Here is a 12,184-nt window from a genome sequence, read left to right as displayed (position 1 = left end):
TGTTTGTGTGTATGTGTGTTTGTGTGAGTGTGTTTATGTGTTTGTGTGTTATATGTGTATTTGTGTGTGTCTCTGTGTGTCTTTGTGTGTGTGCAGGGCAAATAATGACAATAACAGAAACAAAACAAACAAACAAAACCCAGCCCTCAAACCCTGTTTTTCTTTCTCTTGTGAGACAAAAGGGTGGATAAATAGTGAGAATAGATCTAGGAGCTTTCATACCACAACACTTGCTAACTTGAGTTTTTATATAGACTACTTTTTATAAAGAGCGGACACGGTTCAAGGCCTGTGTGTCTAGGTACCCCGAGGCGATGCCGAGGGCTGCCACCAACGACTCCATCCTTGCAGATGCACTTATAAAATAACTTTATTGGTTAGGTTGGCCACCATTCATGCTTGCTTCATGCTGAGGGCTCTTCAGAGGCAGGATGGTGACGCATGCAGGTGCTTCCCAAGAGCCCTGGGCAGGGCAGCCTTGCTCCTCAGATGGCACTCCCTGGTTGAAACAAGCTGGTTTGGCTTTTGTGGATTTCAGTTCTGGAACCCATAGCACAGTCTAAGCATCCCGCCCCACCCTGTCCTTTCCAGAGAAGCTCGATCCTAAGAGCACACAGAGTCAGGGGTCTAAGGCAGGGACCCACCTCAGGCTAGCATCTCACAATTGCTTCTTGCTACTCGCTACCCCGGTGGCTCTGTCCCAGTGGGATAGACCCTGTTGGTTGTACCTAGGCAATACCACCTTTAAAAAGGAGAAGATGAGGTTGTTCTTAGACAAACTACAAATCACAGGCACCACTGGACATAAGGTGGGCTGCATAGTGTGAATGCAGAGGAAGCCAGGTCTAGTGTCGGCAGGACTTGGGCCTGGCCAGGGCTTCTTGCACCCCAGTGAGCATCTCCACAGGGCTGGTTCCTAAGGCTCTAGCATTATGGACAAACGAGCTATTGAGATCACCCCCTGGTCTGGGTTAGTGGCAGGTCCTCCGCGGGTGGAGTCTGCCTCTGCCATTTGTGTAACAATCCTTCATCCTTGGATCAAAGGATGAGCAGAGGCTCTTTCTCATGTTTTGAAAACCACACTTGCCCCTTCGATACTAAAAGCCCAAGAAGGGGTGATGGGTCAGATGAAACTGGAAAGGGGGCTGCCCCTTCAGTTCTGCTATACTGAGGTGTGACTCTTCCCCATCTTACTATGGATACTGATAATGACCACTGGACCCTTCCCTCCTCTGATAGATCCTCCATTATAGAGCCGGTTATCCCCTCTGCTAACAGCTCATCATTATGGTGTTCAATATGGTGACTTTAAACAGGTGGGGGGGGGGGAGTGTGTGATGATTTTAGCCATCTGTTTAGCCTCAGATAAGAGTGTGCCCTTAGGGTGTGGGTGTCTCCTGACTGCCTAAGACATTAGAAGAGGCCCCAGTGAAAGAGGGCAGAGTGGGTGACCCTGGGCTGGGAGGAGGTGACTGGGCAAGAGGTGTGTTGTGATGTTTTGAGGAGCAAAGAGCAGGAGCCCAGAGCAACCGCAGAAGCAGCTGGCCATGCTGTTGAGCACAGCTCAAAAAGGTCAGATTGGAACTGGTTGTATGCTACTGTCCAAGCAAGAAGATTTTGGGGCTAGACTCTATAGCTATTTCTTTTACCACCAAATTCATTCCCCTGCAGAAACTGGCCTGGCCCCTGATCCCACCTAACTCTGCCTGTTGGAAGGAGATTGAATAAGATCCTGTGGACTTCTGTCACATGCGTGTCCCAGACCATCCAGCAAAAGCCAAATATGCAGCGGGGTGGCAGGGCATGTACCCCGAGCCCGGTGCACGGTACCCGGAGCCCGGAGCCCGGAGCCAGGAGCCCAAGGCGAGGCCCCTCAGATCTCGATGAGGCTGGCGAGGCGCAGGCAGAGTGGGGCATCCACCGGCATGGCGCTACGCTTGATCTCGTTCCCATCCAGGCGTAGCACCTGCAGCTTGGAGAAGTTCATGACGTCCACCACCGTGCAGAAGCTGCTGATGGAGAACTCTGGCGGGACAAAAAGGGTGGGCGGGTGGGAGAAGCTCAGCTTAGGAAACAGATACAAAATGGGCACAGAGGGCCCCTTTGAATCAGCTGAAATAAAGAATAAAGACTGGGGTGGGGGTGGAGTGGAAGAGTTGAGCCGGGGGTGCTAAAGTATTGGAGTCAGATGGATTGGTACCGTTGGGAACCATGCTAGGAACAGAGCACGCTGGGGAGGTGTGAGCCTCCCCAGCTCAACCTCTTACTCCCCTACCCACCCCCCTGCTTTGCTCCCCAAATGTCCCGGATGTCCTTCCCACCGGGCCTTGTTTTTTCCCCCTGCGGGCAGCAGGGGGAAGCAGAGGGTAGGTGGAGCTCACAGCGTCTCTAAAGGCTTGGCTGCTCCTGGGAGGACCGCTTTGCTGATGGCGGCGCACTGCAAGAAGGCCACTCCAGGAATGGGGTACACTCCAGGAATGGGGTACACTCCAGGAATGGGGTACACTGTTTTTGAATATTTCCTGTCATTTTGCAGGTAGGGAAAGTAGTAGGACATGAAAGAGAGAAATCCTGGCCTTAGAGCCGAGTGTCTGGGTGCCAGAGCCTTCAGGGGACTGGAAGGGGAGAGCAGGCTAGAAATGCCAAAGTCAAATAAATAGCCAGGCATGCTGGCAGAAACCCTTTAGCCTCACTTGGCAGTCAGAGGCAAGCAGATCTCTGTGAGTTCGAGGGCAATCTGAACTACACAGTGAGTTCCAGGACAGCCAGGGTTACCCAGAGAGACCCTATCTAAAAAAAAAACAAACCCTAAACCAAACCAAATCAAATAATCCCCCTGCCTCCTTGTACGATTACATAGGTCTTTTTCACTTTGGGAGACAGGGTCTCATATAGTCCAGACTGCCCTCAAACTTACTATGTAGCTAAGTACAGCCTTAGACTCCAGATTCTCCTGTGTGACCTCCTGAGTGTGGGCTATCACAGCCAGCATGTACCACCAGACCTTGTAGTCTGCCTCTTTTATTTAGTTTTTTTTCCCCTTTTCATGTGTGTGTGGTGCGCACATGTATATAGCATGTTTGTATGTCCTGCAACACCTGTGTATGTGTGCATGTTTGCATGTGAGGCCTAAGGCTTACGTCAGGGTTCCTCATCAATGCTTTCCCTCACTGAGCTAAGGTCATTCAGTCAAACCCGGAGCTTGCTGGGATCTCTACTCATCTCTACTCTCGGTAAGTAGCTATCTTGCCTTAGGGATCATCTGTCTTCTGAGGTTAGAATTACAGGCAAGCTGTCACCACCACCAGGGGAATGTTCCAGCTTCTGCAGCCTGTCCCCTAACTCCCCACTTCCACGGGCCCTTCAAGCGCCCTGAGTGCTCTTGGGTATCCTTCCCACAAGACCCTGTAGGTTTAAACTTGGGGGTGGGGTGGAGACAGGGACAGAGCCATCCCCCTAGGCTGTGGTCTCATTTTTACTCTCAGAAGTCTCTGGGGACTCTTTTGTAGAGGAGTTCCCCTAAGCCATGAAACAAATGTTCTAGTTTTGGGTCATCTCAACACAAGGCTTCCCACAGCTGTCTCTGTTGTCCTCTCAGATGACACCACCGTCTACCGTCAGTAACTTGAAAGGAAAGGAAGACATTCAAAATCCCAGTTCAAACTCCAAAAGCGACAACAGAAGTTGTTCACACTGGAAGCCATAAAGTCCGTCAGGGCTGCCCTCCTTCTACTTGGCTCCCTAGAAGGCCACTCTTGTTGTCATTTTCTGTGAACTGGTTTAGATAAGCTGGCAGGAGGGGGTGGGGTCTGGCGTGACCATCATTCACAGATACCCATGTTGGCAGCCTCGAGCCAAGTGTAGAACAGGGCTGACTTTGTCCCGTCAGAGACTTCCCTCATCCTGCAGAGGTGCCTGGAACTATAATCAGAATTGATCTGTAGGAGCTAACCCAATTTTTAAAGACAATAGGGTTTCCTCCCGGGGGAAGGAGGGAGTGTGAAAATGAAGGTTTCCAAGAAAGACGGCACAGAAGGCTGAGGCTGTGGAGGAATGTGGTTTTGAATTAACACCATAAGTTGCTTTTAGTCTCCATTAAGAACTGCCCGAGATGGGTTGGTGTGCTGTAGCAAACCATGTTGCACTGCCCTCAAACACAGAATTCAGGCCTGGAGAAGAATTAGGTCCCGGGAGAGTGGGGCTGTGAAATATACTTTGAGGAGGAGCAGAAGATCTGAGACGCTTTTTGCTGTTTCCCTTCTGGTCCTTGGGAGTAGATTTAGTGGGTATAGTGCAGGTGGGGCTTGGGTCTATTACCTGTTCACGGGGCCAGGGGGCACACGATGTGGCTGAACGTCACTTGCCACTTTCAGTCCTATTTGGGACTGAGCCAGAGGTCTGGACATGGAGCCTGCAGACTGTGCTAACATCCAAGCTCCCATACCTGTGAGCCACTAGACACAGCATCTAGATCAGCTATTCATGGGGGCTCTAAGAGCACCCCTCCACACATCTTCCTCAAGCCCACAGTAGGTCAGGGTTTCTGTCAGGAGGCCCCGGCAGACATTTTTCCAGGCCAGATTAAATACTGACATGAGTCTTTCCAAATTCCAGTCCCGCCCCACGCCATTGGATCCCACAGCTTCCGACTAACATTCCATGGCTCTGTCTGCTCTACCATTCCTCTTCTGCCAGGTTGGAAAAACTGAGGGAGGCATTGGAGGGAGAGGTGTGTGTGTGTGTGTGTGTGTGTGTGTGTGTGTGTGTGTGTGTGTTGTCTAGTTTCCTGAAGGCCTGGAGCTCCTGTTCTATTGGGTCCCCCTTACCACACCTTCACCCCAACATGGTCACTGACTGCCAGTACAGGAATTCCTCCTTCCTGGTTACCCAGAGTGTGTGGCAGGCAAGCTAAGAAGCCATTTCCTGCATCAGAGCCGGGTTGTCCCTGTTCTCCATCAGAGATGTCTGGCTTTAGGTCCTTTACAAAAGGCAGGAGTTAGGGGTTTCGGCCTTCCTTAGGCTGGGTGACCTGGAACATGGCTTTTCTTTTACTGTCCCCATGGTGACAGTTCAGAAAACAAGTGCCCAGACTATGCCTGTTGACTCTCCAAAAGGCAACAAGAAGGTGACTGACACTGTGTTACCAGGGGTTGACTGTGACACTGTGCACCAGGTCCTCTGGATTGTGTGGTCCTCATACCACTTACTGATTCGAGAATGACAAGGCATGGGGGTTCCTTTGCTTGTTACAGAGAAGCCGGGAGAGAGATTTACTGATAACCAGGAGGGAAAGAATTAGGTCTAAATCTGGCTCATAGGGATTTGGGGCAGATGCTGACATTTCCCAGGGGTTTGAACAGAGAGCTTTTTTGCAGTGCCCCAGGACAACTCATTAAGTAATTTACTTTCCGATCAGCTTTTGGGAGAGGGCTTCCCTTGTATGTCCCTGGATATTTCTGCATAAAGACATAAGGGTGACGAGACGCTGTGACAAGTCTATCCTTGCCACTTCTCTCTGACTTGAGAGTTAGGTGTTGGCTCTCACGCTCCTTCCCAGAGTGCCTGTCTGCCACGCGTTCAGAGTTACCCTTGGACAGCATCTGGTGTGACATTTCTCATGGTGTGACGTTTCTCATAGCTCTTCTGGATTCAGAGTGGTGGCAGATGACTGTAGAGTGGGACATAGAGCTGTGAGAAAAACGCCAAACTCTGGGTATGTGTGACATCTTTAAGGTAGAGTAAATGACTCCCATTGTCATCTTGGGACTAACAGGACTCCTCCCCCAAAAGAGAGACTCTAAGTAAAAGCCGCTCTTACCCCTGTAACAGTGCCTTGCCGTTCAAATGAAAGGACCAGACAGATCGCTTTTGACTTCAGAGGCCCATTGCAACCTCCCTATTCCCCCTGAGGTAGGCTGTCTGGCTGTTAACATCTTGTTAAAGGACTGATCTGTCCCCTGAGAAGAGAGAGGAAGCGGGAGAGAGGACAGGACAGGGTCTCCCTGTGCTTTGTCGGCTCATTCCTTCTCAGCAGGCTGCAAGAAATTCAGAGCCCACTGCCTGGCCATTCCAGGCCTCCCTTCCCCAGAGCCGAGGACTGAGCCACAGGGGGAGGGAAACTAAATGCTGGCCCTGTACTTTCCAGCTGAGAGCAAGACATCAAAAGCCACTGGGGTAATGCAAGCATGCTCTGAACATGAGATCCTAACGTGTTAGAAAGAGGCTGAAAGGCCGCTAGTCAATCAGAGATTCATTTTTTATCTCTCTGTCTCAGAGGGGTAGTCCTGCCTATGCAGGGAAGTTCTTATAAAGCACACAATCCTGTGCTCTTTCCCCAAGGCTTCTGGGTGGCCAGGCCCATGTTACCTCAGGGAGGACCTTTGCCTTGCCACCAGGGGCTCCTTGGACTCCAGGGAGAACTGGCAAGATGTCCCACATTCAGTTCTGGGAGGGCTGCCCATTTTTGTTAAGTTTGAAAAACAAACAGCAAAACAGGAGACTAGCTGTGCAGGCAGGAGTCGTGTGTGTGTGTGTGTGTGTGTGTGTGTGTGTGTGACAGAGTCTGCATCCTCTGGTGACTGTTAAGGATGCTCAGGGACCTTGGCTTCTTACCAGCCCATCAGCGCCCCAAGGCAGACCCCAGAAGAGAACGCCAGGTCTCCTTCTTGAATATCCCTCTGGAGCAGTGGCTCCCAACCTTCCTCATGCTGTGACCCTTTAACCAACCATACAATTATTCTCATTGTTACTTCGTAACTGTAATCATGCTACTGTAATGAATCATAATTAGATATGCAGGATATCTGGTATGTGACTCTTGTGAAAAGGTCATTTGCCCCCACCCCCAAGGGGTTGTGACCCACAGGTTGAGAACTGCTGCTCTAAAATTTCTTTAAACTCATTTCTCAGTGCTCCTAAACCATGCATCCCCAACTGTCTCTGACCTGTGACTTGGTAACTGGCAGGTTCTTCCCACCAGTTCCCCATGCTAACTGCCCTCATCCCTCCTTCCCTCAGCCCATGCACTCACCTTGAAAGCCTTAGACTGAATCTTGTTTCTTCTATGTAGTCTTTGGAGCCAACCAACTTTGTAGTCAGCTCTCTTACCTTGCTGGAGGACCAGTGTGCACCTGGCTGACTACAGGGCTTTGGCGGTCAGTATACTTGATCGTTTGGCTCTCTATACTTATTATTATTACTATTATTATTATTTTTTTTTATGTTCCCATTAGCATCCAAGGAGTCCCCTCCCTCCTCTGGAGCTCACCATTGATCCTGTTGCCCTGGAGGTAAAGATTCTCCAGGTTGGTGTTGACAGGAGGGATCTTCTGCAGCTGGTTGTAAGACAAGTCTAGCTCAAGGAGGCTGCTGGAGTTGAAGGTGTTGGTAGCAAGGCCGTTGTTAGTGAGACTGTTGTGAGACAGCCGGACATAGAGCAGCTTGGGTGACCCCCGGAAGTAGCTGTCAGGGACGGTGTAGACATTGTTGTGTTCTAGGTACAGCTGCTCCAGGGCTGAGGGCAGACCGTCGGGTACCCTCCGAAGGTGGTTATAACTCAGGTCTAGTAGGATCAGGGACCGGAGGCCTCTCATGGAACTCCCCACTTCCTGGATCTCATTGTGGTGGAGATATAAGGCTGTGAGGTTCTCCAGGCCCTCCAGAGCATTGTTGGGGACCCGTGAGATCTGGTTGTGGTCCAGGTGGAGCTCTCTCAGGGATCGGGGCAGCGGGCCGGGCATTCGGGTCAGGTTGTTGTGGTCCAGGTACAGCCTCTCCAAGTGCCTCAGCTTGGAGAAGACCTTCCTGCCTACCTTGTCACTGGTAATCTGGTTGCCATGTAGAGCGACCCAGAGGAGCCCAGTGGCGTTGTCAAAGACACCTTCCTGGATGGCAGAGATTTGGTTGTTCTGGAAGTAGACGTACTTCATGCGGGAGGGCACAAAAGGCAGGTACTTGAGGTTGCGGTTGTCACAGTACATGGCTGTGGGGAAGTTGGGGGGACAGTCGCATTCTTGGGGACAATCGCGGGGCTCTGGTGGAGGTGGTGCGCCATAGGCATAGGCTGGGCCTTCTTCCACTCCATAGGGGTAAGGCTCAGAGGGCTCATAGGGGTAAGGGTCGTAGGGGTCGTAGTAGGTGGACTGCTGGTTTCGGAGGTATTGGATCCACCAGTGAGAGTCTTCATCATACTGGCCCTGGGAAAGCGAGCAGAGCCCAGCCAGCAGCAGGATGGAAGCCCACTGCATTTTTGTCTCTGTAGAAAGGGAGAGAACAGAGCAAGAGGGGGCATGAGTGAAGGTGCAGGCGGGCAGTTGGGTGGCTCAGGCTGGCCACAGGCTCTGAGCTACACAGATGACGCTGTGACTACAGTCAAGCACTGGAGGGCAGAAGCTGTGCTTCCCCCTCACCTGGGTGCCTCCTCCTCCTCCTGGCTCTGCATACCTGGGGAGGTGAGGAAGGTCACCGGTTTAGCTTCTGGTCTTGCAGCCATGAAAAGAGTCTGAGATTAGAGATGAACCTGAGAGGCATGGGCTGTAGTTTGGGGAAGGGCAGGTCCTTAGCATCCTCCAGCACCCTGAGGTTCTTGAAGGTTGTTGAAGCTGAGAGCCTTGCAGTACTGTCTCTCTGTCTGTCTGTTTCCCCCTCCCCCAATTATATACCTTCCTGTATACGGTGGGATACTTTTAGGTCTGAACTCCCCTCTAGTTTGGACTTGCAGGGAATTTTTTTCTGCAAGTCCAAGGACAAGAGTCTCCTGGTTCTTCCTGTGTCCAGGAAGCCTCCAGAAAGGACTGGGACTTCCAAAGGGAATAGTTGAGCTACTTCTTGAAGATCCTTTGGGTCTCGTGGGCAGCCTGGGGATTTGTGGTCCTGAGTGTGTGGGAGGGTGTGGCTCCCCTGTGGCCACCACAAGGTCTGGGCTATTCTCCAGAGGACCATGGCCTGTGAGTCTTCTGGGCGAGAAAAACGCACTGGTTAGCAGCTTGCGGCTGAGTGTGTAGCCAGACTTCAGTCTTTCCAGACTGGAAACCCAGTATGGCTCTAATGATTGTCTTCTGGGCTGACTGTACTGTGTCTGGCCTGGTCTGCGTCTCTCTTCTGTGGTCCTGAAGACTGAAGGACTTCACCCTCCTCTCACCCACCATGGGGATGGCAGGAGCCATGTGAGAGGCAATTGAAATGAATTAGGGACACTGAGAACTGGAATAGAAATGGAAGGGATGGAGGGAATCCAGTAGGGGCATTTAGTCCTCCTTTTTGAGACAGCGTCTCCCTACATAGCTTTGGCTCTCCTGGAACTCACTAAATAGACCAGGCTGGCTTCAAACTCCCAGAGCTCCACCTGTCTTTGCCTCTTGACTGCTGGAGTTAAAGGCATGTGCCACATACGAGGTGTACCTTCCTCTCTTCTAAGCTACCTCCTTCAAGTGATGTCACTTGGCTTTCCAGGCTCAGTTAGCACCCACGCTGCTGAGGGTCTGTTGCATTAGAGCTTGCTAGCAAGACAACCAAGGCACGCTGGGGCCTCCAGGAGGGAACCTGCAGGTGTAGATAGATGGTGGGGAGCCAGGGGTGTTTGACCTGGGTACTCGACTCTACCCCAGGTTGCTATGGCCAGCACACTGCATAGTCCCCGGGAACAGGGAGACCTCCCAGGACACAACTATTAAGACAATATTTAGAACCTTTCCTGGTGCTCTCACCACCGGGCTGTGCTGGGATTGGCAGCTGTGGACAGGACAGTCCTATGAATTGATGAGAAGAGACCCAGCTATGACAGTCCAACTACTCCATTTCTGAGCAGCATCTCTGTCGTGCCCTTCTGTTCCCTGAAACAGTTCCCTTATGACTTTTCATCCCACTGCTCCCCGGATGGCTCAGGACAGGCACTCTGGCTCATCCCTGGGCAGCCACAGTCCCTGAACAAAGAGCCCCAGTGTTTCTGAGGAGCAGACTCAACTGCCCACTGCCTAAGATGCTGACTGGTTCCTGACTTGGGCCAGGAGAGAAGACGGATGGAACGGCCCATTGCCAAGAGAGCATTTTTCCATGCACAGCCCTGGGCTGCTGCAGGACTGACCAAGGTGGCTTTTTAGAGAAGACTGGCACACTAAGCCTCTGTCCATTTTGTCCCTCTTCCAGACTAGGCACGTTGGCAGAAGGGGACTACCTTCCTTTTCAAGGTTCAGCTTTCCATGGGGCTCCATGCCCAGCCACAGTGGCCTCCCTTCAGAGTATGACTGCTGGAAGGGCTTAGGAGGAGTGCAGGCCCGTCCTTTCCCCACCCGATCTAGAATGTGGCTTCAGGGTTGCACACCTTTAAACTGTTTCTTGTCATGCTAGAGACCCTCTATTCAGTGTGAGGGTTCCAGGAGTGATTCTTTCAGACTTGGGGATCCCGACTGGGGAGCTACAAATGTACCATTTTGTTTCTTCATTCTGGGGAAACTCTATCAGAGCTGAGGTCGAACTAAAAAAACATATCCTATCCACCACTCCATCCATGACTCCTTGGATCAATTCTTTATTCTCTCCTCTTAACTCCAACAACACATATGTTACATACACAAAGCTTGCCCTCTAACATTTGGGCACCATGCCCCTCTCTAAGAGATCTCTGGGACATCCAGAGACTATTCTCCAAAGTGCCCCAAGTCCTAGCATGTTGAGACTCATGGGTAGCAACCAGGAGACTGCAATTTTCTTCATGTTTTTATGTCAGTGAAAGAGAGGCCCCCGATACCCACAGGGAGCTGTAGGAGACAGGGAACATGCAGACCCTGCCGTTGCATCTCTTCAGCATCCCTGGGAGGCATGGACCAGTTGGGAGTAATAACCCATCTCTGCCCACTCTTCTCCCAGCCTTGTCCTTTCCCCCTTGTTTCTCTTTATAGAACTGCAAGGGAGCAAACCTAAAGAAATAGGGCTGTACTTACCTTGGGTTGAACTGTTCAGAGTGACCACGTCCTTCTTTCTGGTCTCCTTGGGTTGGAGAATGTGGCAGAGAGGGAAGAGAGGAGTGAGCGCCTACGGAGAGTGTGCAAGTCTGTGCCAGGCCAGGGCCCGCCCCCAAATTCCTAATCAAATATCTCGAAGAGGGGCTGAGGAGCCTAAGCTGGCTTTTTCAGTCCTGTAAAGGGCGGAGCTCACACTCAGCTCTGCAAAATTCCGTCCGACCCAGGCTGTAAAAACCACCTTCATTCCACTGGGTTATCTTCCCTGGAGCATTGGCAGCCTGAAGTCTCTTGCTGCTGAATGAGTTAGCGATGCCCCAGAAGTTATTTCTGCCGTCTCTTGTGCGGTGCCTGGGTTTCTCATTAAACCCACAAAGTAGACACAGGAGAGGGAGGGCCAAGGTTTGGAGAAAGAACCTTTTAACTCTTTCAGCAATCCTGGTCCCCTCCAGGAGTCTGCACTTATCTTTCTTGGCTCAAGCACCCCTTGTAGCCAGATGTCAGACTTAGTGCGTGGGAGAGCATGCTGGCTGCAGGAGGGCTTGCGCTGGCTCAAGTTCATGGCGACCACTGAGACCTTTCTGCCACGGGAACAAATGGAAAATCAGGGACTCTAACTATTGCTGTTATGCCTTTACGGATGTGGAATAGCTAAGCCAGGGGAAGACGAAGCTAGGGGGACTGGATGGCATTAGACAGTGAGGAGATTTAAGAGCACAGAAAAGATTTTAGCTTAAATGTTTAAAACAGTGTTTGATAAGGGAGACTCACTGGATCTGGTTAACCCTCTGACAAGGTTTTATTTTATTTTATGTGTATGAGGAGTGTTTTGTCTGTGTACCATAGGCATGCAGTGCCCATCGGCACCAGAAGAGGGCGTCAGACCTCCTGGAACTGGAGTCAGAGAGGATTGTGAGCTGCTAACTGGGTGCTGGGAATTGAATCTAGGTCTTCTGGAAGAGCAGCCAGTGCACTTACCTGCTGAGCTGGAGAAAGTCAAACAGGACTGTCTGGATTTTAATTCAGCCCTTAGGTGGACAATAGCACCTACACAGTATGGAAAGAGAAAGAAGACTGGAAAACCTAAGTTATACTTTGGGTATGTAAGGATAGATGCCATTTAGACGTTCCAGTGAAGAGGCAGACAGGCCACTGCGTCTGAAACTGAATTTGGAATTGAGGGACAAGGGGCAAAGCCCTTGAGAACCACGAGACTGTGGCTTACATTG

At 51.2% G+C, this 12,184-nt stretch overlaps 1 protein-coding gene across 1 annotated transcript; it reads right to left on the bottom strand.

The window, feature by feature from the left end:
• Positions 1-352: 352 nt before the first annotated feature.
• Fmod (fibromodulin) lies at positions 353-11,266 on the bottom strand. Its single transcript, XM_021161581.2, has 3 exons — positions 10,938-11,266; positions 7,268-8,254; positions 353-2,025 (listed from the first exon to the last, which is right to left on the bottom strand). The coding sequence occupies exons 2-3, from the start codon at positions 8,244-8,246 to the stop codon at positions 1,874-1,876; spliced, it is 1,131 nt and encodes a 376-aa protein (XP_021017240.1). The 5' UTR covers positions 8,247-8,254; positions 10,938-11,266; the 3' UTR covers positions 353-1,873.
• Between the last annotated feature and the right edge of the window lie 918 nt (positions 11,267-12,184).

Source organism: Mus caroli, chromosome 1, assembly GCF_900094665.2.
Source record: "Mus caroli chromosome 1, CAROLI_EIJ_v1.1, whole genome shotgun sequence".
Classification (NCBI taxonomy): domain Eukaryota; kingdom Metazoa; phylum Chordata; class Mammalia; order Rodentia; family Muridae; genus Mus; species Mus caroli.
The sequence above is the reverse complement of the archived record's forward strand: the minus strand, read 5'-3'. Positions and strand labels throughout refer to the sequence as shown.